We start from the raw sequence: 22876 nt of genomic DNA on the forward strand, positions 1-22876 counted from the left end.
AAATCCTAAAACTCAACAAAACAAACAACGCAGTTCAAAAATGAGCAAAAGACTTGAATAGATGTTTCTCCAAAGAAAATATACAAATATTCAATTAACACATGAAGAGATTCTCAACATCACAAATCATTAGGGAAATGAAAATCAAAACTGTAATGATATACCATCTCACATCGATTAGGGTGGCTACATATAGGTGGCTGCTTAAAAAAAAACACAGAAAATAACAAGCGTTGGTGTGGTGAGGACGTGGAGAAATTAGAACCCTTGGACACTGTTGGTGAGAATATAAAATGATGTAGTCACTATGGAAAACAGTATGGTGATTCTTCAAAAAATTAAAAATAGAATTACCATATGATTCAGCAATTTCAATTCTGGGCATATACCCCCCAAAATTAGAAACAGGGTTTAGAAGAGATCATTTTACACCCATGTTCATAGCAGCATAATTTACAATAGCTAAAATGTGGAAGCAACCCAAGTGTCCATCAGTGGATGAATGCATAAATAAAATGTGGTATGTACCTACAATGAAACATTATTCAGCCTTAAAAAGGAAATTCTGACATATGCTGCAATATGAATGAAACTTGAGGACATTATGCTAAGTAAAATAAACCAGTCATGAAAAGACAAATACTGTATGATGCCACCCAAATGAAGTACGTAGAGCAGTCAAAATAATAGAGACAGAAAGTAGAATGGTGGTCGCCAAGGACTGCGGGGAAGGGAAAATAGATAGTTATTGTTTAATGGGTACAGTTTCTGTTTTACAAAATGAAGAATTCTTGAGGTGGCTAGTGGTGTTGGTGGCACAGTATTATGAATATATTTAATACCACTGAGCTGGAGACTTAAAAATGGTTAAGATGATAAATTTTATGTTTTATGTATTTTACCACAATAAAAAAATGGAAATAAATAAATACATTTCTCACAATATACCTCTCAAGTGAAATGATAGCCTAGGTCTAAGAGAGAGACCAAAGAATTTATTCTATCAGAGATGTTGTTTCTGGGGGCTGGCCAGTTAGCACTTGCAAGAGCATGGTGCTGGTAACAGCAAGGTCAAGGGTTTGGATCCCTGTACCAGCCAGTAGCCAAAATAAAAAAGATGTGTTTCTGGGAAGCAGGAATTAGTAAGTCAACTCCTGCCACTCAGCACTTGCAGCCCAGGGCTGAGCAGGCCTCCCAGACCCTGTTATCTAAGAGTCTATTGTACGAGGACTTGCAGGTAAAAGAGAGTGAAGGGGCCTAATACTAAAAGATACACTCTGAATTGTCACTCCAAGTGTGGCTTGTGACCAGCAGGGTTGGCAAGATTGGCATCACCTGGAAGCTGGTTAGAACTGCAGGATCTCCAGTCTCACCCCATTCTTGCCGAATCAGAAGCTGCATTTTAATAATGCCCCCCATGATGTGTGTGCACTCTGAAGTTTGAGAATCACTGCCCTCATGAACTGACAAATTATAAATTAGTCTCCACTCAAACATCTCTCCCTACTACTACAAAATCCCTATGTCAATCACTCTTTCCTCCCAGCATCAGATATAATAATGTAATGTAAAGCAAATCAGCAGCAGAGTGGATTTGCAAACCTTGCAAAAGATGCAGGATTTCACAGAGTTGATAGACATAGTATTGGGGAACTACTGAAGTCACACACACAGCAGACAAGCAAGGAACTGACAGGCTTGGACCGAGTACCACGTGAAGGGGAGCTAATCAACAGGCACGATGACATTCTTCCATAAGAGAATGATTTGAATATCAAAGAATTAAGACAAGCCCTTGGGAAAAAATGATGAGGTCCGTGAATATCTTTGTAAAAATGACCCACTTTATGATTGTACTGTGAAAATCAAACATACAGTTCTATCAAAAAAACTAGGCTCAAAAAAAAAAAAAATTCAACACCATGCAATCTTTAATCATCCTAAGAATGAGCAGCACATTGTGTAATTATAGTTAAGTTGTATTACATAAGATACATTTTCCTAAGTTTTAGTTCCATTTTTAAAGATAAAGTCTAATCAAAACTTTTTGTCAGTATTTATCATGTTTGACTGCATTTACACTAAGAAGACTTTCCCAGTCCCAGATTTCCTCCAGCAGTAAGACCTGCCGAACTCAAATTCTTGCTATTGCTGTTCCTTTTTCTTTTTATCTTAAGGGACTTCTTTTTGGTGTCTATGAACAGTGTGGGATAATCGATAGCAACTCACTCCACAGCTTTGTGAAGAATTCTTTTTAATATTCCATTCTTCGATTGGATGTTTCAGCCCACTGTGCTCCCACGGACGGGCTTTGTCCGCGGGGTCATAGCTATAGTGGTAGATGTCTACTCCATCGTTACCTTGTCAACCATGAGGAAGTTCTCCAACTTCTCTCCGTTTTCACAGATGACATCACCAACCTCTCTTACGGCTCTGGGCAGGATCTCTTGCACCTCCTGAGCAATCATTCCTATATACAAAACACTCCAACAGGTTTAATCAGGGAAAGACCTTCCTGGAGAAAAGCACACATCAGAATGGAAGACAGACAGCCACATTTGGAAGTAGATGCTTATCACTTCTATGCTTTTGCTTTGATCTACAATGCGTTTGAAGCAAAGAAGAAATTTTGAACCAAGAACCATTCTGGGATTAAAAGTGGGAGTGTCATTTTCTCTGCTTTTTTTTGGGGGGGGAGGGGGTCAGGGGGAACTCTGAACCAAGTGTTGGAAAGGCTGAGTAAATAGCTTTAAATTCCTATATGTAGAAGTAAGGGTGTGGCGTTAGCGTGATTTCCCTTCTTTCCTATAGGAGCTTTTGCCCCTCAAAGTTCCTTCTCTCTTTAATATTTCTGGACGGGAGCATAAACATCACTTTGCTTACCCCTTCTTTTACCCAGACTCACCTACCCTGCCACCTTCTCTCTCCGTCCCAGGACTGTCCAGTGCTGCTCCTCTTAGAGGCTGAGCTGCCATCTGCCCCTGAACCCTCATCCCATGAGCAAGAGGACTCCAGTGAAAAGAAACAATATATTAAAAATACTCCACCAGTGTCTGGGGGTGTAGGAGTGGGGATGGGGTGTTAGTAAAGATGACAAAGAAATCCCTTAACCTTGCCTGTTCAAGTGACTATGACTTTCACAAAGGATGAGTCAGAGCAACAGGGTGTTGTCAAATGCTGTAGCACACAACCTCAAAATAGAGAGGGAATTAAAATTCTAATAGCCGATGATACAAAATTAAAAAGAGAATTTGTGGGAGTACCTGTTTGGTGGGCAGTATTTATTCCCATCGCAGATGCAAATTCAGGTTTGTAGTCATATTCCACAATCCTCATTTGGGCTATTCTTCTCAGCTGTTTATTTGTGTCAACCTAATTTAATTAAAAAAAGAGCAGATTTCACCTGCTTAGGTATTTGCTATTCAAATCAATGTCCAGAATGACCCAGAGAGATTAGAAATATTGACAACAGCACTGTCTTTTTCTTTTGTCCAAATTGTTTTAAAAGAAATTTCCGTTTTTCTCCCCAGAGGAGTAAGAGTTTCAAGGTTCACATCAGTGAACACACCTCCATCCCCTGACTAATAAACTACCCCTGAGCCGTCATGTCTAAATCACAGGGCACACACTCCGTCATTCACTGCTCTTGCTTTGTGTCTCTCCTCTGAGAGATGAATCCTCCCTCTGAGAAAGGAGATTGCTCACTTTGGAGGAAACGATTGCTGTGCAGGATTGCAAAAGCAGCATTTTCAAATGAGCCCACGGGTTCATAGGCAAAACCTGTATTTACAAATTGAAAATACAATGTTTAATCCAAGTACCAATCTCTGAGGAATGGAGAGATCCTGTATCATTGAATTGCTTTTGGACATTTTGCTGGAGATAATTTCCTCAGTGGATTGCAAGCCAGGGTTACCCAACTGCTGGTCCTTCAGCACCCAGCCCTCTCCTTCTCCAGGAAACTCCCTCCCCCAGACCACCCTGGTCAGCGAAGTCCTCCTCCTCTGAAATCACTGCTCTTATATTATTAAAAGCAATCCCTGGGCCGGCCCGGTGGCGCACTGCTACAGTGCGCCGTTTGGGAGCGCAGCGGTGCTCCCACCGAGTGTTCGGATCCCACATACAGACCGGTTCCCGCTCACTGGCTGAGCAAGGTGCGGTCACGACACTGAGGGTTGCGATACCGTTGCTGGTCCCGGTCCGGTATGGGCGCGACACTGAGGGTTGCGAACCGTTGCCGGTCACGAAAAAAGACAAAAAAAAAAAAAAAAAAAAAAGCAATCCCAACTGTCGGTGCAAAGTCCTCGAAGGAATTTCCCTTGGACCCAGTGAAATGATAACACTCAAGACAATATAGTGAATTTTCCCTAAAACTAAATGTGTTCGATTAACTCAAAGCATTCCCCTTTGAGTTTTTTTGTTTTTGTTTTTTATGACTTGATGGTAATAGCAGGATCATTTTTTTTAATGACCTGATTTGACAAGTAAAACATTGGCAGCCCTTTGTGAGGGTTCCCCAATTTTCTTTTTGAACTTAATTGTATTATGAAACTAGTGGTGTCTTTCTTGGCAATTAAAAATATACTGCTTGGGCATTCATCCATGTATTAGAGAAACCAAAAATGCTTCTTGTTGTTATTTTAAGAAACCTTTGTCACGACCCTCAACTACTCCCTTGACCCACCCCCATGTGCTGGTGGCAGGGCTCCTCCACTGTCATTTAGGGCTCTCAGTCCTTCACTAGTTTGGATGGTTGTGAAAGATGGACTCAGTGCTTAATTAGCTAAATGAACTGGCTTTACTTCAAGAACTTATCCAGGAGTATAATTTTGAGCTTACTGCTGTTTTGATAGCTAGTATTATCAAAAGCTTAGTTGTATCCATTCATTCTTTGTTTTATTCAACTAGTATTTACTAATCGCCTTCATCATACCATGCACCACTAAGTGTTGGGACTTAAAAAAATGAATGCCTTTTAAAAGTTCGTGGTCTAGACAGGAAGACAGACACGTCACATATAATTATATTACCAGAGAGAAATGCAGGGAAATGATGGAATTAGGAACAGAGCATCATGGCAGCTCTGAGGAGGTATCTAAATATTCTTAGGGGAGCATAAAAGAAGGCTTTCTAGAGATAGTGATGCCCAAGTGAGATCTTGGCTTTTTCTAGTTCCTCAAACACGTCTGCTCCTTTCATGTTAGAAACTTTGCTCATGCCGGTTTTCCTGCCTCAAAAGCCCCTCCTTCCCACTCCCCTACCTTCTCTTTTCCCAAATTAAACATCCCTTCCTCAGAGAAGCATTTCTTGACCTCCAAGACTAGGAAGGGTCCCTCTGCTTTACGTTCACAGCATCTGTTCTCCTTCATGGCACCAATCACAGTTATCACGAGACAACTCACTGTGTCAACTCTATTCTCTGTTTTCCCCCGTAAGGATATATACCCCATGAGGGCAAGGACATATTTGTGTCCACGATCACCATATCGCCAGTTTCCAGTACAAATCCTTACATGATGTAGGCGCTCAACTAATAGTTGTTAAATACATTACTAACTTTAAGATAGGAGTCAGGAAAAGATGTAGAGTATGGAGGGAGTGGAAAGAATGAGACTAAAGAATGAGTTGCTAGGCAGAGGGAATAACAGGAACCAAGTCCTGACGCAGCAAACCCCCAGATGATGTCTGCACAACCAAGGCAGAGTTTGGCCTTGCTAGACTGTAAAGGTTAAGAGCAGAGCAGGGAGGTCCTTGCAGGCCATGCTAGGAAGGAACATGTCACCCTGTGCACATATCTCTCACTATGAGTTCCTTCATGCATGAGTAGCTACTAGTGCCAGACACTCTCTTAGGCACTGGGGATTCAATGAATGTTTCTTATCTGGAGATTAAATTTTAATAAAAGTTCTATTCCTGAGGGTAAAGCCTGGATCTTATTCACCTCAGGACCTGCACAGTGCTTAGCAGAGTATCTGACATGTAATAGATTTTGCACCTAAAATCTTCAATGGGGAAAAGAAAGAATGAAAGCATGAAGATAGTGAAATGGCAGCACAGTCACTGACACTGACAGAATAGAAGAAAGGGTGTCAATCACAAGCAACCTGCACTGACCTTGCACTTCCCGGCTCCTCCCCAGGCCCTCACCTCCTGGGGCCCTGGAAGTCCTGTACCTACTTCTCGTTATCCTCTTGGTTTCTGCCCAGCCTATGTGAGCCCCACCAGAGAACAAAGTAGAGGCAGTGTGGGTGTCTTTGCTGCAGATGGAAAGCAGAGAAGGATGTGTCCTCACTCAGGCTGTCCAGGCTATAGAGAAGGAAAATGTTCCCTGGTTTCTAAGCTGAACCCTTGAATGCATTTTCTCCAAAGATATATTGCTAGACATAGCAATCAGATTCTCTAGTACTATAACCATTGTACTTCAGGCAGATTTTTGGCCAAAGAATATTTTGAGGGCTAACTTGGTGCCTTCACACCTTATATAATAATGTCCCTCTAGGAAAATGCTCTTCTGGTTTCTAATGCTGGCTCATACACTTACAAAGCTAAATATGAACTGCTGTATTGCATGCTTTCTGTGTGTACACTTGGCCTAGGGAAAATCCTTGAGGTGAGGGCTGTGCCTTCTTTGAACCCCCCTTCCCCAGGAAACATGCACAGGCTAATGCTTAATGTCATGCCTTGCTCATCGATGTGCATTAAGAAGCTAGACACTGAATTTGGGTTTCTGATTTAATCTTGCCCATGGTAGTTTTGGAAAGTTTTGGCCATGAATACCAATGGCCATCAGTGTCACACTGCCTCACACCTAACGGTTTCTACATCATTAACTCAAGAGTTGCACTACAGAGAAGGCCTTCTGGTCAGAGAGACTTCAGTTTGTCCAGGCAAGGTGCCCTCACTGTCCGTCATCTGGTCATGGCCCACAGCCCAGCCTCAGTCTGGCATCAGGATCAGTTCGAGTGACACCTGCTCTCCCCAAGCTGGGGAACTTCTGCATTTGGCTAATGGCCCTGCAGAGACTTTGCATGTTGGACTTTCTCAAGCTTTTCACTCATCCACTTGTGTCTTCAACTAGCACATGGCTGATGCGGTTGGGAGAAAACCAAAATAGCCTTTGAGCATTTAATCTCAACTGATTTCTTTTTCTGGTATTTATTTTTAAGTCTGTTGCTGCCTTTTTTCAGTCTTCACCACAGAATTTGACTGATTCAACTCTCGACTTCCTCATGTTTTCTTTGCATTGATGTCGACGTTCTTCACATGCCTTTGGTTGTCAGCACGTCCTCCCCACCCTAATTTTGCCCAGTGTCTGCTGGCAGAGCTGCATTTCCTTCTCCAGGCTGCAACCGGATCAGCAGACACGACGCCACTGCCTGGGCAAGTGAAGGTGCTGCTCACTTGGGTCGACATCACCTGCCCAGTGCCTCAGCTGCACAGGTTCCAATCATTCTGCATCACCTTCTCCGTGTGTTGGATGTGTGTCTGGGTGAGCATCACAGATCTCCTCCCCCCAGGACCCCATGCAGATACTCATGTGTTTAATATCCACAAAGCAACCTATGCTGCCTTGAATGAGGAGACACATAGTCAGGACAAGGCAACAACCTATACTCCTTTCCCCCAATTACAACATCGTTGGCCACTGCATTTTGCAATAGCTTGTCCATAGGCCAGCTTCAAATAGCACATATCCTTAAAGAATGAGAAATTGCCTCCAGTCTTATGCATATGATCAAATCAGCCAAGGGTCAGTTTCCCCGAGCATTTGAAAGAATGGCTTGGGCCGGCCCGGTGGCGCACTGCTGCAGTGTGCCACTTGGGAGCGCACCACTCCCGCCAAGGGTTCGGATCCCACATGCAGACCGGCCGCTCGCTGGCTGAGCGAGGTGCGGGTGCGACACCGGGGGTTGCGATCCCGTTGCTGGTCCCAGTCCGGTGTGGGCGCGACGCTGAGGGTTGCGATCCGTTGCCGGTCACGAAAAAAGACAAAAAGGAAAAAAAAAGAAAAAAGAAAAAGAAAGAATGGCTTTATTTTTTAAAGTTGTAAAAATGGAGTCAGGGAGAGGTGACGATGAAGTTCACACATCCTTTAGCACCATCATCGACATTACCATCATCTCTTTCATTTCTGTAATAAATAACGATGGGACAGACAAGATTTCTAGGAACATATATTTCATAAATGTGGATAGACCTATTAAGAACAAGTATGTTAATATGAAACAATTTAATAGATAAATTACATATAGTTTGCATTTTGTGTAAGTAAAAAAAAAAAACTAATAGTATCTATTTGCTTAGCTTTGTACAGCTCAAAAATGCCTCATGGATCTGAGCTTAGAAAATGTCCTCAAGATGGGTAAAATGGATGTGAGCATTCCCTGTTCACAGACAACAAAACAGAGGCACAGAACATTTCTGAGCCAAAGTTCCTGGGCTGGGGGAGTCATGACTAAACGTCTAGTCTCCTAACTGTAGACCGGATTTTCTTTATCCCATCGCGCTGCTGTGGGCAGGAAGGAGATACAGGAATTTCACATTTAGAGCCTGGGTTGGTGTGACATTTCATTTATAAAGAGAAGACTTCCTAGAAGGGATTTGAGAAATTCTAAGGAAGCTTGTAATTTTAAGACCACATAATTTCTTCAAACCAAGAAGCAATATTTGAAGATTTCTGGTAAATGAAGTGCTGTGTTAAGCCTGGTGGTAACAGTTGTAGGGCCCTGAAGGATTTTCCCCACTTGTTATATCCCATTCACATTTCAGTACGACTTGGCAGAGAATTGTATAGCCAATTGCAAGGACAAGTTTGAGTGCATGGAATCTGAAATGCAGGCAGTTTATCTCTCTCCAAAGTACAAAGGCACAATCTCTAGGATCAATATCTGGAAATGTATGTGAGAACTCTCTAGCCCTGGGTTCCCATCCAGCTAGTAGGTCACAGATCTTCTAACATGAACCACAGCTTCACAATCAGTATAAAAGTCTACAATTACAACCATTCTTTGGAATCCTCTCAGCAAAAGAGGACATTCCTTGGCCGGTTTAGAAAAACCAGTGCAGATTTGCACATGGAAAGGAATGCAGTCTGGAGGAAGGGCCAACGATTAACAGATTAGGTCCCCGATTAGCTAAAAAGGAATAATAGAAGGAGGGAAAAGGAGCTTTAAAAACGCAGTTTTGCCAGAGCATCAAAAATGCTATGGGAGAAGCAGTGTGAGTGGGAAGAAGCAGCAAATGGGAAACAGTTACATGGTGGTAGAGCTGGAACAAGGCGGGGCCTGGCTATGGGTCAGAATTTTAACCCTAATCTCTTTGGTCTACATAGCTGTTGTAACCCTCCAAGACAATTCAGTACCTATTATCTCAACTGGTTAAAGAAATAAAAAAGACTCAGGTGTCAGGCAGGCAGGCGCCATTTCCATCTTACAGATGAAGACACTGAGTTTGGCAAGATTGGGCGTTTTATCGAGGCTCAGTTGCTGGGAGAGCCCAAAGTGTCTAGCCCTGATTTCCACTTGCCGCCAGGCGACCGTGTCTCCACAGAGGGAGGTCTTCACCTGACCCTGGGGCGATGGGACTGATCCAGTCAGGGCTGAGGAGGAGGAGCTTCCCCATAGCTCCTCAGAGAAAGAGGATGTGCAGGAAGGCAACGCCGGCAGGGCTGCTGCCAGACACTTGAAGGAAGAAGCTGGAGACGTTCAGGAGAAATAAGATCAGGGACTGGACAGAGACAGTGCTGGGAAGTTGAGCAGGGAGATGGGAAGGAAAAGGCCAGCTCTGGCAGTTGACAAAGGCTGGAAGGAAGGGCAGTGACCTGTGGAAAATAACTCTGAGACATGCTGCTTGGAAGCCAATGACACGCTGTCACTGCCCACTGCTCCTGTCAGGTAAATCCACTTGCCTGCGTAGGAAATGCTTTACTGTTTCAGCAGAGATGCCCAACGGCTCAAACAGTCCTCATTTTTAAGCAATGTGTTTGTCTCACACCAACAGGCAGCATGTAAAGCTGCCCAGTGCAAGGTGTGGCAGAGGCCAGGAGCACCAGCACATCTGACTGGGGTGTCAGAGGAGGGCCCCGAGGCCTGCCCCTGTGCTCACCTCCTGGATATTCTGCTTGGCCCGGCTGTCAGAGGGATGCAGGATTGTTCCCATCACTTTCATGTTGCCACAGACAACCAGGGCCTCATCTGGTGCATCTGTGTTTATTCCCACTCGACCATGACAGACAACAGATTCGGGAACTTGTCCTCGCTGCCATAACACATCACTGTCATTTTCAAATTGCCCAGGGTTAGAGGCCTGGAAAAAAATACATAAATATATTATAACTAAAGATACAGTGGCAGGAATAGATGATCACTTTAGTCTTCAGGGCAAAGGAAAACAGAAAGTTATCTAAGTCTTTCACATGAGAATCCTACATTGGATGGGACATTCTGACATATCCTAATAATTCTGAGGCCCAGAAGAGCCAAGGAGGCTTCCCTAACCGTTCTGTCTGCCCACTAGCAGGAGCTGTGTATGCCATGGTTTGGAACATCCAATCTCTATTGCATCCATCTGAAATTGAGAATGTGATCAATTATACTAGGTAGACAATGAAGAAGAAGAAAACTAGAAGTGACTATCTTTTCAGGGATAATAATAATAATAATTTAAAATCATAGCATTACATCAGAAATTATTACAAGTTTGTTAAAGCTCAGATAAAAATATCTTGCACATAGCTAGCCTTTTATAGTTTCAAAACACTTTCAGATTTATGATTTCTTTGTGTAAGTGTGTGTTTTATTTTTTATTTTTTAAATGAAACATAATTGATTATAAATATTTATGGGGTACAGAGTTAACTCTCAGTATTGGATTTCATATGCAATCGAAAAGCAAATGATTACACAAATATATTTAATACATCTCAACTATTCCCTAAACACACACAATACTGAAGAACACCAGCTATATTTACTGTGTGATAATTAACACTGCAATTCTATAATTTATGTACTATTATCCTCATTTTACTGACACTGAAAGAATAAATAAATTGCTCAAGAACACAAACCTAATAGGTTCTGGAGCTGGAATTATACTTCCTCTGATTATTAAATAATGACTCGAACTTTGCCCGTTTCATAGTGTTGCCTAGAAGTAGGACTGGCAGTCTCCAAAGAAAATCCAAGTAAAACTATTGGACTAGACAAAGTTCTGGAGATTTTGCTCAAATAAAATTCTTTGCCAAAGAAATTTTCATTGCACTGCCTTCCCTCCTGGAGTGGGAGGGAGATTCACTGCTCATTGTATACTCTATTGGTATTGTTTGAGTGTTTGGCCATATGTATGTGTTACCAATTTAAAAGTAATTAAAAGAAACCATAAAGTTTGTTTCTTAATTTGGATTCAGTTAAAGAACTTTTAGGTGTCTTCAACTTCCTATTTTACTCCCACCTGTCTAAACCCCAAGCTGTTTAGAAGACTCAACCATTGACACAATAAACAAAAGCAGTGAAAGAATATAAAGTAACAAATTTGACCATTATTTTGTGTGAATTCATTCCAACAAAGAGCTTCTCTGCAAGTTCCCTAGAGCCCCCGTGGTTGTGAATGACGTATTGGCCCGGACTCAAATCCTTTTACAGCAGCAATCAACTAAATCCAAAGGTGTGCCATATAAAATGTGAATGTATTTTGCTCTACTCTGAACATGATGAGCCATTTCAAGGAAGCAAAATAGGACAGTGATGGATGTTTTCCCTTAATGAGCACTGGGATAATTACTATCACGTTTGTAACTTGATAATGGAACAGCAGAAAAAGGTAGATTTCATTTTTTTGAACATTTGAGACATTCTCACTTGGCTTTCATCAGATGAAAACTCAAATCCCTAAAATATTTTCAAATCATTTTGGAAAGAGCTACAGATCTACAATGGTCTAAACAGATAGCCCTAAGGAGGGGTTCTCATCAGCGATGGGAAATAGTATTAAGAGATCTGTGAGCTTACTTCCCTTCTCTGGAATCCACAATCTTCACGTGTCAAAGGAAGCTGTAATGTACGACCTCCTTCTTGAATTATGAATTTGTATTCGCATGTGGCCTAATAGTGGTTGATGGATATCAAATGCCAAAATGAATTTATTAAAGTTTCTAAAATACTTTTATTATCTGTCTCATAGCCTCCTATATTTAGAGAACTGAATGTTCTAGTCTGTATTATGACACGAACTGGCTGTATGACCTTGGGGCAGTCACTTAACTTTTCTGTACTAGTTTCTTCCTCTGAACAATAAAGACAATCATGTCTTCGTTACCCGTCTCACAAGGTTATTGTGGGATTAATTAAAATCAACAGTGTGCAAACACTTTGCAAATATGAAGATGAATAGTCTCAAATTCATCTTCAACACACTCTGCTGGGCACAGCAACCACTGTTTAACCTGTAATTGCTTAATCTGCTCTCCTCAGCACACCAGGGTGAGAGTTGCCCAATTCCAGGAGTCCATTCACAAAGAATACAATGTAAATGGCGCCCCCTGCAGGTACTTGGAATAGGGAACAGCATCAGTTGTAATTTGAGGCCCATTCTGTTTAAGTTTGGCATGAAAAGCTGGAATTTCTTTCCTTTACTGTTGTCTGGGATTCTAAAGCACCAGTCAAAGAGCTAATAGGAGAGTTTGACCTGAGGAAGGCAGGCAGCTTTTAGAGAAGCCATTTTTGCACCTTTTGAAAAGGCTACAGAAAATGGGCCTGGAAATGCTCTTTACTAGTGCTATTCAAAGTATGGTCTCCAGGCTTCTTAGAAATGCATATTCTCAGACATCCCTGACCTACTGAATCAAAAACGCTAGGGGTGGGACCCAGGTATCTGTATTTTTACAAGCTCTCCAGGGGATTCTTATTTATGATGCAGTCTGAGAACTACTTCTCTATGCCACACTCCTGGTCATGAGTTACCCCTTCCACAGTTGACAGAAAGCTCTGTTGAGTCTCAATTACAGAGTGAAAGAGACATTGCTCCACAAACTGATTTCTTTGGGTCAATAAAAACTCATTTAAGACAGACGACCAGATAAGGAAAATGTGGTATATGTACTCAATGGAATACTACTCACACATAAAAAAGAATGAAATTCTGCCAATTGCGGCTACAGGGATGAACTTAGAGAAAATTATGTTAAGTAACAATCACAATAATATGTCGAACTTTCAAAAAAAAAAAAAAGAAATGAACTGTGGTTATTAGGTATGGTAAAGAGGGAGTGGCAGGGGAGTTAGCAAGAAATTGGTTAAGGGTCACAAAGACTGATTATGTTTTGTAAACATGAGTATACTGATTACCCTGATTTGATCATCACATATTGTACACAGGTAATGATACTTAAATCTGTACCCCACAAATACATATAATCAATTATGTTTCAATAAAAAAAACTGTCCAAAAAAGAATAAACACATCATCATATCCAAAAGACACAGCCATCTACCATCTCACAATAACCAATAAATTTATAGTAAGAAAAAAAACTCATTTGAACTCCAGGAGAGGGGTGTGTGTCTGTGTGTGTGTGTGTGTGTGTGTGTGTGCATGTGCGCACGCACGTGCGTGCTCACGTGCGTGTGCTGGGGGAGAAGACAGGCTGTTTTGTGGTTAGAAATGGGCAAGAGCCGGTGAACACGGAGATCTACCTGGGATGGCCCTGCTCTACCTTCACCCCTTGGCATGCTTGCAACTACACCATTTCTCTTGTCCTCCCTACCGCTGGGTGCTGGTTTCCCACCTTATGGCAGTGCAATTTGCAGAGCAGTAAGGGAGGAGTTCTTGGGGATGTGCCCATTTCTATTCTTCTGGAAAAGAAACTGGAATAATTTATTAGTTTTCAAAATGAAGAAACCCTAGAGTGTCTTTGAAAGGCAGACAAAACTAATCATCCTCCCCGCTTGCAACACAGTACTACAAACCAGGTTTAATTAACTGTTTTAGGAGAAAATGGAGCTGAAGCGAAGCCTAGTCATTAAAAAGTGGGATCTGAAGGAACTCCACTGGGGAATGCTCCCCAAAACAAAGACCTGTAAAATAACTCTGTCCTTAGGAGTAAACACTAATTTCCATTAAATTGGTCAATTTACACCACAGGACCATACTATATTTCTAAAGCTGTATTGATTGACAACCCAGATGAACAATTACTAGGTTCTGCCCATCACTCTCTCTTCAGGGAGAATTCTGACAAGCTTGGTCTCCTGGATCCCTCCTGGAGGCCTGAAACTCATCTAGGTCCAACCCTCACACAATCACAGTCACCAAATAGTAAAACGTTAATCTCTGCCATTTGGAGGAGCGGTTCTTAGGCCACAAAATAAATTTGGATTTTCTAAATGCAGCTTGCAATTCTCCTTTTAGTGTGATCAGGTCTTGTAACATCTTTAATTGTCTAATTTTTCTTCCCATCTTTCATTCTGGAGCTCAAACTAACAGAATCGCATCATGGCCTGAGAGGCTACGACTGACTCTTGTAGAATGTACACTGATCTGCCCTCTGCCCAACCCATGTGCATACATATACCTGTACAGGTTCCCTCTAGGATCTTGCGGACAGAAAATCTATTCTGTGGACATTTCTAAAACTCATAGATTCAAACAATAATGTGATTTCTTAAATTCAGTTTTTCTGTTGGTTGGTTTGAATGTTAATTGAAGTCCGCATGTATTTTCACTCTATGTTTTAGGGTTAGAATAAAATAATATCAATAAGGTATTTCCAATTGGGGAGGCAAAGGGTTTTTTTAGTATCATTATTATTCTTCTCATTGTTGTTAGGGTAACCTTTGTGTTACCCAGCACACATGTAGAATAGGGTATTCTCTTTAACCAAAAATTATAGCTGGTAGAAAACGATCAAGTCTGGAACACGATAAAAATTTAAATTTAGTGAATGAAAACTTGGTGAATAACACAACACCCAGTGTATGCTGAGTTCAACTTAATATTTTTAGTATTCATACTGAATATGAATTACAGAAACTTTCAACTTCTCGAAATCATCATTATGAGCTAATTATCATAGTGCTTTGGATATGAGGAGGCGCCAATGAACAGAGAGTTTTTGGTGAGCAGCGTGCTGGAGAGTGGGGCTCCCTCCCCATCTCAGCGCTGCTGGGTGGACTCGCCAAGCAGCTGCAGCAACTGGAGAAACCTCCTCACCAGGTAAATTATTCAAAGTATGTATGCAGGTGACTAGCAGACTGTCTGACTCAAGCATGAGTTACACAGCTCAGGACAGCACTGTCACGATTTCTAACCTATGCTAACTCGGAAAAGAATGGCATTGTCTTTATTCGTTCCTAAGAGAAATCAGAAACAATAAGCAACCTAGGTTTCCAAACTTTAAGTTGGATCTTTCAGTGCAGCAAAGCAATCCAAGATTACATCAGGTGAGATGTCAAAGTCGGCCCTGACCCCTGTGGAGGGGCACCTCTGTTGTGACTGGCTTCTCACCAGAGCCGAGGGCTCAGCCTGCCTTTGCCCCAGAAAAGCCTTATGTGCCACAGGTTTTGTCAGGCCCACAGAAACAGCAGCCTGGGGTGTGTGGGCCTGGCCCTCCCCCTGGGATGCCTGAACACAAGTGTTTCACCTCATTTCCATCATTACTTCATCTCCATTAAAACTTTAAGATATAGTTGAAGGATTTCCACTAATAGGTAGGTGGCTTATTTTTAATTGACTAAAAGAATTAAGGAGGGCCCTTTTTTTAGAACAGCTCAAGGCTAGTAAGGAGAGACTGCACCACTTCTCCCCAGGGCCTCAGGTTAACAGCCACCCCCATGGGCGTGCCCATTGTGAATGGCTTTGCCCGTGGGAGTTTGCACATCCTCCCTGCATCCCTTCAAAGACCTATGACAACACAGCCCCTCCCAGGGCTGCCAGGCCTGTGGTTACCTGTTACATCATGCCTCTGGCATTCTCCGCGGTGGCCAGCCCGACCTCACACAGCTGCAGCTGCAGCTGCCAACAGCTTTATGTTTTTGTGGCTGCCAAGACTCCTGTCTGCAGCTGTGACCCATCAGTCACTCAGCAAAATGTGCTAGTGGTCCAGATGCCCTGCGGTCACCAACCACTTTGGGGCATGGAATGCCTTCCTATCACTTTCCCACCCTGTGGGCTTAGGGGTCAGAGAGAATTAGATCATAATCCAGCCTCCATTATTTACAAGCTGTTTGATCATGGACAAGATACTTGGCCTCCTGAGCCTAAGTTCCTCCGGGTGAAGAATATAAATTATAGCAATGTAAAATAATGTCATGTATAAATTATTTAGCTCAGTGCCTAGAACAGAGTGAAAGCCAGGGTTTCTCAGCCTCAGCACCACTGACATCTTGGGAGGAAGAATTCTTTGTTGTGGGAGTTGTCCTGTATGCTGTAAGGTATTGAACAACATCCCTAGTCTCCACCCACTAGAGGCCAGTTGTGACAGTTGAAAATGTTTCTAGACATTGGCAAATAACCCTTGGGGGACAAAATTGCTCCTGGCTGAGAACCACTGTGTAAAAACCAAAATAATAGTTTCTGCTATTTCTATCACCATCATCACTTAAGAAGTAGCATACTTCAAGGATGCCACTGAAAATTCAAATTCTACCTACAGGGGAGAAAAGAGTGTGGGATCCAGAAAATTCAGAGAACTGAGCTTACCCTTACAATGATCCTTTCAGAGATGTGGGCAGACAGCAGATAGAACTGGTCTTGGTTAGCAGCATACAGTCCAACCACCAACATGAAGTATCTAATTCAGAGACAGCAGACCAATGCAATACATCAGGGACCAGAGACATTATCTGTGCAATCACATACCACCCAACAGTTAATCCATGGTGAATTTACCTAGAAGAGTTTGCTTATTTAAGTATCACCCTTTCCCTTCTGCTCTAAGTTGTTCCCCCAGTTTGAGGTATTTGTGACCTTTTTGTAGGCTCCAAAGCAGCAGTACAGTAGCCCTCCCAGGGGAGGCACCCAGGGGGGGCTGGGGTTCAGCCATCTGGGCAGGCCTCACCCCCTCTGCATTCCTAGGCCCTCAGTACAGCACCACTCACAAATACAACAGAAAGCCACCTTAGAGGTCCCTCTGTCCAGAGCCACTTAAGTCACATGTCCAGGCCTTGATGGAAGTGACCCAGCAGGGTTTGCCCAACCATACTAGATCCTTCCCTCCCCAACCTGCTGTTGGCTGTATTCCTGCACCTTCAACATCCAAAGACCTGAACTTCCCTCCAGTTTCTCCCAACATGATTTTCATCACTATCACTTCAATCGCTTCTTCATATGTACCATTGATGAGACAATTTCAGGATTAGGCCATTTCTTAAAACTGGATATCTATGTATAGAAGAATGAAGCCAGAACCGTGCCTCTCACCATATACCAAAATCAACTCAGAATGGATTAAAGACTTAAATATAAGACCTGAAACTATAAAACTACTAAAAGAAAACATAGAGGAAACACATCAGAAAGTAGGACTGGCAAAGACTTTATGAATATGACCCCAAAATCACAAGCAACAGAAGAAAAAAATAAACAAATGGGATTATATCAAATGAAAAAGCTTCTGCACAGCAAGAGAAACAATTAACAAAGCAAAAAGACAACCTACAGAATGGGAGAAAATATTTGCAAACTATGCATTTGACAAGGGATTAATATCCAGATTATACAAGGAACTCAAACAACTTATTTAAATAAAACAAGTAATCCAATTAAAAAATGGGCAAATGAGCTAAACAGGCATTTCTCAAAAGAAGATATACAAATGGCCAACAGGTACATGAAAAAATGCTCAACATCACTAATCACCGGGGAAATACAAATCAAAACCACATTGAGATACCATCTCACCCCAGTTAGACTGGCCATTGTCAAAAAGACAGAGAATAACAAATGCTGGTGAGGGTGTGGAGAAAGGGGAACCCTCCTACATTGTTGGCGGGACTGTAAATTAGTGCAGCCCCTATGGAAAATAGTGTGGAGGTTCCTCAAAGAACTACAGATAGAACTACTGTATAATCCAGCAATCCCACTGCCAGGGATACACCCAAAGGAATGGAAATCATCACATTGAAGGGATACCTGTCCTCCCATGTTTATCTCAGCTCTATGTAAAAAAGCCAAGATATGGAACCAACCTAAATGTCTATCAGTGGATGACTGGATAAGGAAAATGTGGTATATATGCACAATGGAATACTACTCAGCCATAAAAAAGAATGAAATTCTGCCATTTGCAGCAACATGGATGAGCTTAGAGAAAATTATGTTAAGTGAAATAAGCCAGGCATGGAAAGAGAAATAACACGTCCTCACTCATAAGTGGGAGCAAAAGAAAGAAAGAAAAAAACATTAGTCACAATAGTTCATTGAACTTTCAAAAGGACAGAATGGAACTGAGTCCACCAGAGGCAGGAAAGGGAAAGGGGGATGGTAGTGAGAAACTGGTAAAGGGCCACAAAATATGATTACACTGTGTAATGTTGAATATACTGATTATCTTTATTTGAGCATCCTACATCGCACACAGGTATTAATATTCAACACTATATCCCACAGATATGTACAACGAATTATGTTCGAATAAAAAAAATTAGGCCATTTCTTGATAATCAAAATAAAAACTATCCCATCAGAGAAGGTTTTGCTTTAAGAACTGCATCAAAAAATTTCACCAGCTTCCTCTGTAATACCCTATAGATTCTCCAGTTCTTAGAGAACAAGAGTTTTCAACTGAATCTAAAGCACATTGGTAACAGTAATAATTGTTGTTATTATTATTATTAGCTACCATCAAAATGTGTCACACACTGGGTTCACCAGTTTACCTACATTATTTTATTTAGATCCCCAAGACAACCCTATTGGAGCAGGATATTGTTATTGTCCCCAGGATAGGAAAATGTATCTCAGAGAGATTAAGTTACATGCCCAAGGTCACCCAGCTAGTAAATGGCAGTATCAAATATTCAAACTTAATTCTGTCCAACTCCAAAACCTATGTTTTAAAACCAGTGATTCTCAAACTTGAGCATGCATGAGACTCACCTGGAGGGTTTGCAAAAGCACAAATTGCTGAGCCCCACCCCCACAGTTTTTGACTTAGTAGGTCTTCGGTGAGGCCCCAGAATTTGCATTTCTAACAAGCGTCTGGTGTTACCATCTCTATTGTACCTGGGACTACGCATTGAGAACCACAGGTCTAAATTAATTTTCTTTTTAAATCACGAAGGTTACAGCAGAGCTTCAGGACTCACAGCATTATACTAGCGACCAGCACACAGGTTTGAGAAATGCAGTCAACCCTCAATCCTCATCCCTCAATGACAATGAGACACAAACACTCTAGAGAACACCATGGAGGGAATCGAGGCAAGCAGAGTCAGGGCTGGGCAGGACAGTGGGAATTGTGGGATAAGAAGGGAGAAGAAGAACGTCTATGGGTAAATGAGGTATGTTAATAAACTGGAAGAGTCAGAGAAGGGAGGAAAGTGGCTTGGGGGACCCAGTTTGCCAACTGGTAGGGCCAGGAGCGTCAGGGGTCCCAGGAAGGTACTTCTTGGTCAGATAAAGGACCCAGCCACGCGGCAGTGTACACAGCGACACCAGTACCTCTGGTCAGGATTTGGTTTTCCCTTCTTTCTCATATTATTTGCTGTGGTTTCGCTGAAGTGCAATCGTGCCAGTGTTACTTTGGTGACCTGGTCAGCCAGAAGGTTGATTCTAAGACAAACAGTAGAAATACCAAGAAACTGTAAGTGAACATGGAGTCTTTGATCATATCTAAACCATTATTAGATTCTAAAGTATGTTTAGTCCCCAGATCTCATTATACTGCAGAGGACAATTTATTCCAGTCACTGATTATTAATCAACTATCCACAGCACGGTCAGGAATGGCTGCCAGGGAAGGCCACGGGAGGACTCTTGAATGGTAAGAAATGTCATTCAGCAGAAGCTCAAGCCCAGAGTTTCTGGCACACAAGGACCATATGTTCCATACACCACTGCTAGGTTTGTTACCTCCACAACAGGCAGAAGAGACACATTTCCTTTATGCTGCTGCCATGGTAGCTATAGTGCTCACCTCCTGACTGAAGCAATTTCTCTAGGTTCCTCATGAGGGCCTTTGCATCTCCTCCACATATTTGCCCTCTCTTAGCCTAGTGGTGGGAGGCAGCTTCCTCCAGAGGAAGGCAACACACAGCCTGCCCAGGTAAGGGAGACCAGAAGCACCAGGCAAGGATAATGCTGTATTTGTACAAGTGGTGTCTGGTCTGTCCAGGCTGCAGGACCATCTTCTTTTCAGCCCAAATGGAATTGTCTCAAGGTCAAAACACTGAGATGTCTCAACTGCATCCCAGCCAAATCAGTCAAGAAGCAAATCCCACTCCAAGTCATTCTACAGCTTTGGGCTGCCATATTGATTTGGATGTTACCAGTTGTGCATGTTTAGGAATTCATTCAGCAATCTATCATTGTAGCTTCAAAAAATAAGAAAAAATGAATTGAAGCACAGCATGGATAAAGAGCCTTGAAATTAATTCAATCAGCATTATGCTGATTCAAATAAAAAATTAAAAGAAAGATCTAAACATCTCACCCCAGTTAGAAATCTCAAGAAACCAAAGGTGTTAGTAAGGCTGTTAGTAATTAACAATCATAAAAATAATGATGGGTAAAAAAATAGATCTGTTCGTAAAGAAGTTCTTTGCAATGATTTTAATTCATTTTACCAACTTTATTTTTGTTGGCAAACATGAGTTCATAATATTAATATATTATTACTAATTTATATTCTACAGTGTGTTTAATTTTAAATAAATTAGGTGATAGGCCTTCCTCCCACAACATTCACTAAGTAATTCAGAAAAGAAATTCTTACTTAACAGGATTGAAAATCTTTTTGCTTCTATCTGCTTGGGACTGTTCAATCGCAATTATGTGATTGGTGGCTTCTACCTGTATGAAACAACAAAAAGTAAATTAATTACTTAATAAATTAATTAATTTATTAATAAAAATGTTCATTAGTAAAGAATGTTCAAGTACTTAAAAAGTTTTCCAAGGCACCATGCCAGGCCCTTGGAAGTCATAAAGGACAATGACCCCTGCCTTAAAGCAGTCTGCTATTGGTGAGAAAAAAGATACCTGTAAAATGAAGTAATGAAAACACAAGACAACAGAGTGTTTCAGATAAGCAGTAAATACAGAATGGGCTAATAGATGATTGAAACATCAGGAGCAAAACACAGGAGCAAGGCAGCTCAAAGGATGCATGTATGCATTCATTCCTTTATTCATTCATTCTATAAATACTTATTGAGCACCTACTATGTACCAGGTATCACTCTAAGCATTAGAGATAAGAAGTGAGCAAAATTAACAAAAATCCCTGCCCTTGGGGAGCTTACATTTTAAAATGAAGAAACAATGGTTCTAAATAAAACATAAGAAATGACATTTATTTAGCACCTGCTGCATACTCTCCTTGTTATTCTATGAATAGTGGCAAAGGCATGGTGAGTCCAGCCATGTAATACATAGCTTGTGGTTGTTCACATTGTGATAATCTTTCTGGAAAGCAACTAGGAAGCCTACATCAAAAGTTTTAATAATCTTCTGCATCTTTGATGTGTAAATTCCCCTTCTGGAATTTATCCTCATGCAAAGATGGGTGTACATGGATGCTTACTGCAGTTTTAGTGTCAACAGTAAAAAACTGGAAATAAACAAAAGTTCCCATAATACAGGAACTAATGGGATGCATCCATACAATGTATTATCTTTGTAAACACTATTTTTATGGGGTCCTTAAAAATATCCCGTAATGTTATTTTCACAATACAATATCAGCAATAGGATATTAATTTTAATAATAGAGGATTTTTAGGGTAGCAAAAGATTCTGTGTGCTACTATAATGGCTAAGACATGACATTATTTATTAGGCAAAACCCATAGGACTCTACAATACAAAGAGGGAAACTTAATATAAAATTAACAATAATATATCAATATTGATTCATAATTGTAACGAATGTACCACACTGATGTAACATGTCAATAATAGGAGAAACCATCTATGTGGGCGGGAGAGATATGGGAAATATCTGTACTTTCTTCTCAATTTCTTGGTAAAACTAAAACTGCTATAAAAATAAAGAAAAAAAAATTTGAGGAAAAACTAGGATACCAATAGTGGATCCCAAATAAAAAAGAATTTTATCTCTTCTTCATACATTTCTATTATGTTCAAAATTTTCACAATGGGCTCATATTACATCCATAATCAGAAAAATATGCCTTGTTTGTTTGTGTATTGTTTGTATTCATTTTTGTTTTGTTTTTCTGTTTTGGTTTTGTTTCAGAGCTCAGTTTGGGGAAAGAGCAGGTGATGTGTTCAGCAACAAAACCCTATATCAGGAGACTCAGTGCCTAAGCCCAAGGTAACCATCAGAATCAAATATGTTAATAATAAATGCTCCTTCCCCTAAGGAGTAAGTTAATACTTTAACAAATACTTTTTGATTACTCAGAAGTCACACTGCCTGTGTTCTAAACTCAACTCTATAATTTACTATCTTGGATGAATTGCGTAATGTTACTGGGCCTCAGACTCCCCTCTGTTAAACTCTAGAAAAGAGATATTGACTAAAGTAGTGGTTCCTTGACTAAAGTAGTGGTTCCTTAGCTTTTTTAAAGTCATAGACCTCCTTGAGAATCTGGTGAAAACTATAAATCTATTCCATATGAAAATACACCAGCATCAGTAAGAATAAAATAATTAAAATTAAATTTAGTAAAACAAGTACAAGATTTGTACACTGAAA

The 22876-nt window shown here is 41.1% G+C and overlaps 1 protein-coding gene across 1 annotated transcript in view; it reads right to left on the reverse strand.

Annotated features, from left to right (window-relative positions):
* Positions 1-22876, reverse strand: part of MYRFL (myelin regulatory factor-like) — an 82650-nt gene that overhangs the window by 47245 nt on the left and 12529 nt on the right. The window contains exons 6-11 of the mRNA XM_008591505.1: positions 20930-21006; positions 19657-19767; positions 16696-16786; positions 10105-10305; positions 3264-3372; positions 2361-2470 (exon numbers count right to left, since the gene is read on the reverse strand). Of these exons, the coding sequence (XP_008589727.1) occupies positions 2361-2470; positions 3264-3372; positions 10105-10305; positions 16696-16786; positions 19657-19767; positions 20930-21006 (699 nt within the window). The remainder of the gene's footprint in view (positions 1-2360; positions 2471-3263; positions 3373-10104; positions 10306-16695; positions 16787-19656; positions 19768-20929; positions 21007-22876) is intronic.

Source organism: Galeopterus variegatus, unplaced genomic scaffold, assembly GCF_000696425.1.
Source record: "Galeopterus variegatus unplaced genomic scaffold, G_variegatus-3.0.2 Scaffold6972, whole genome shotgun sequence".
Classification (NCBI taxonomy): domain Eukaryota; kingdom Metazoa; phylum Chordata; class Mammalia; order Dermoptera; family Cynocephalidae; genus Galeopterus; species Galeopterus variegatus.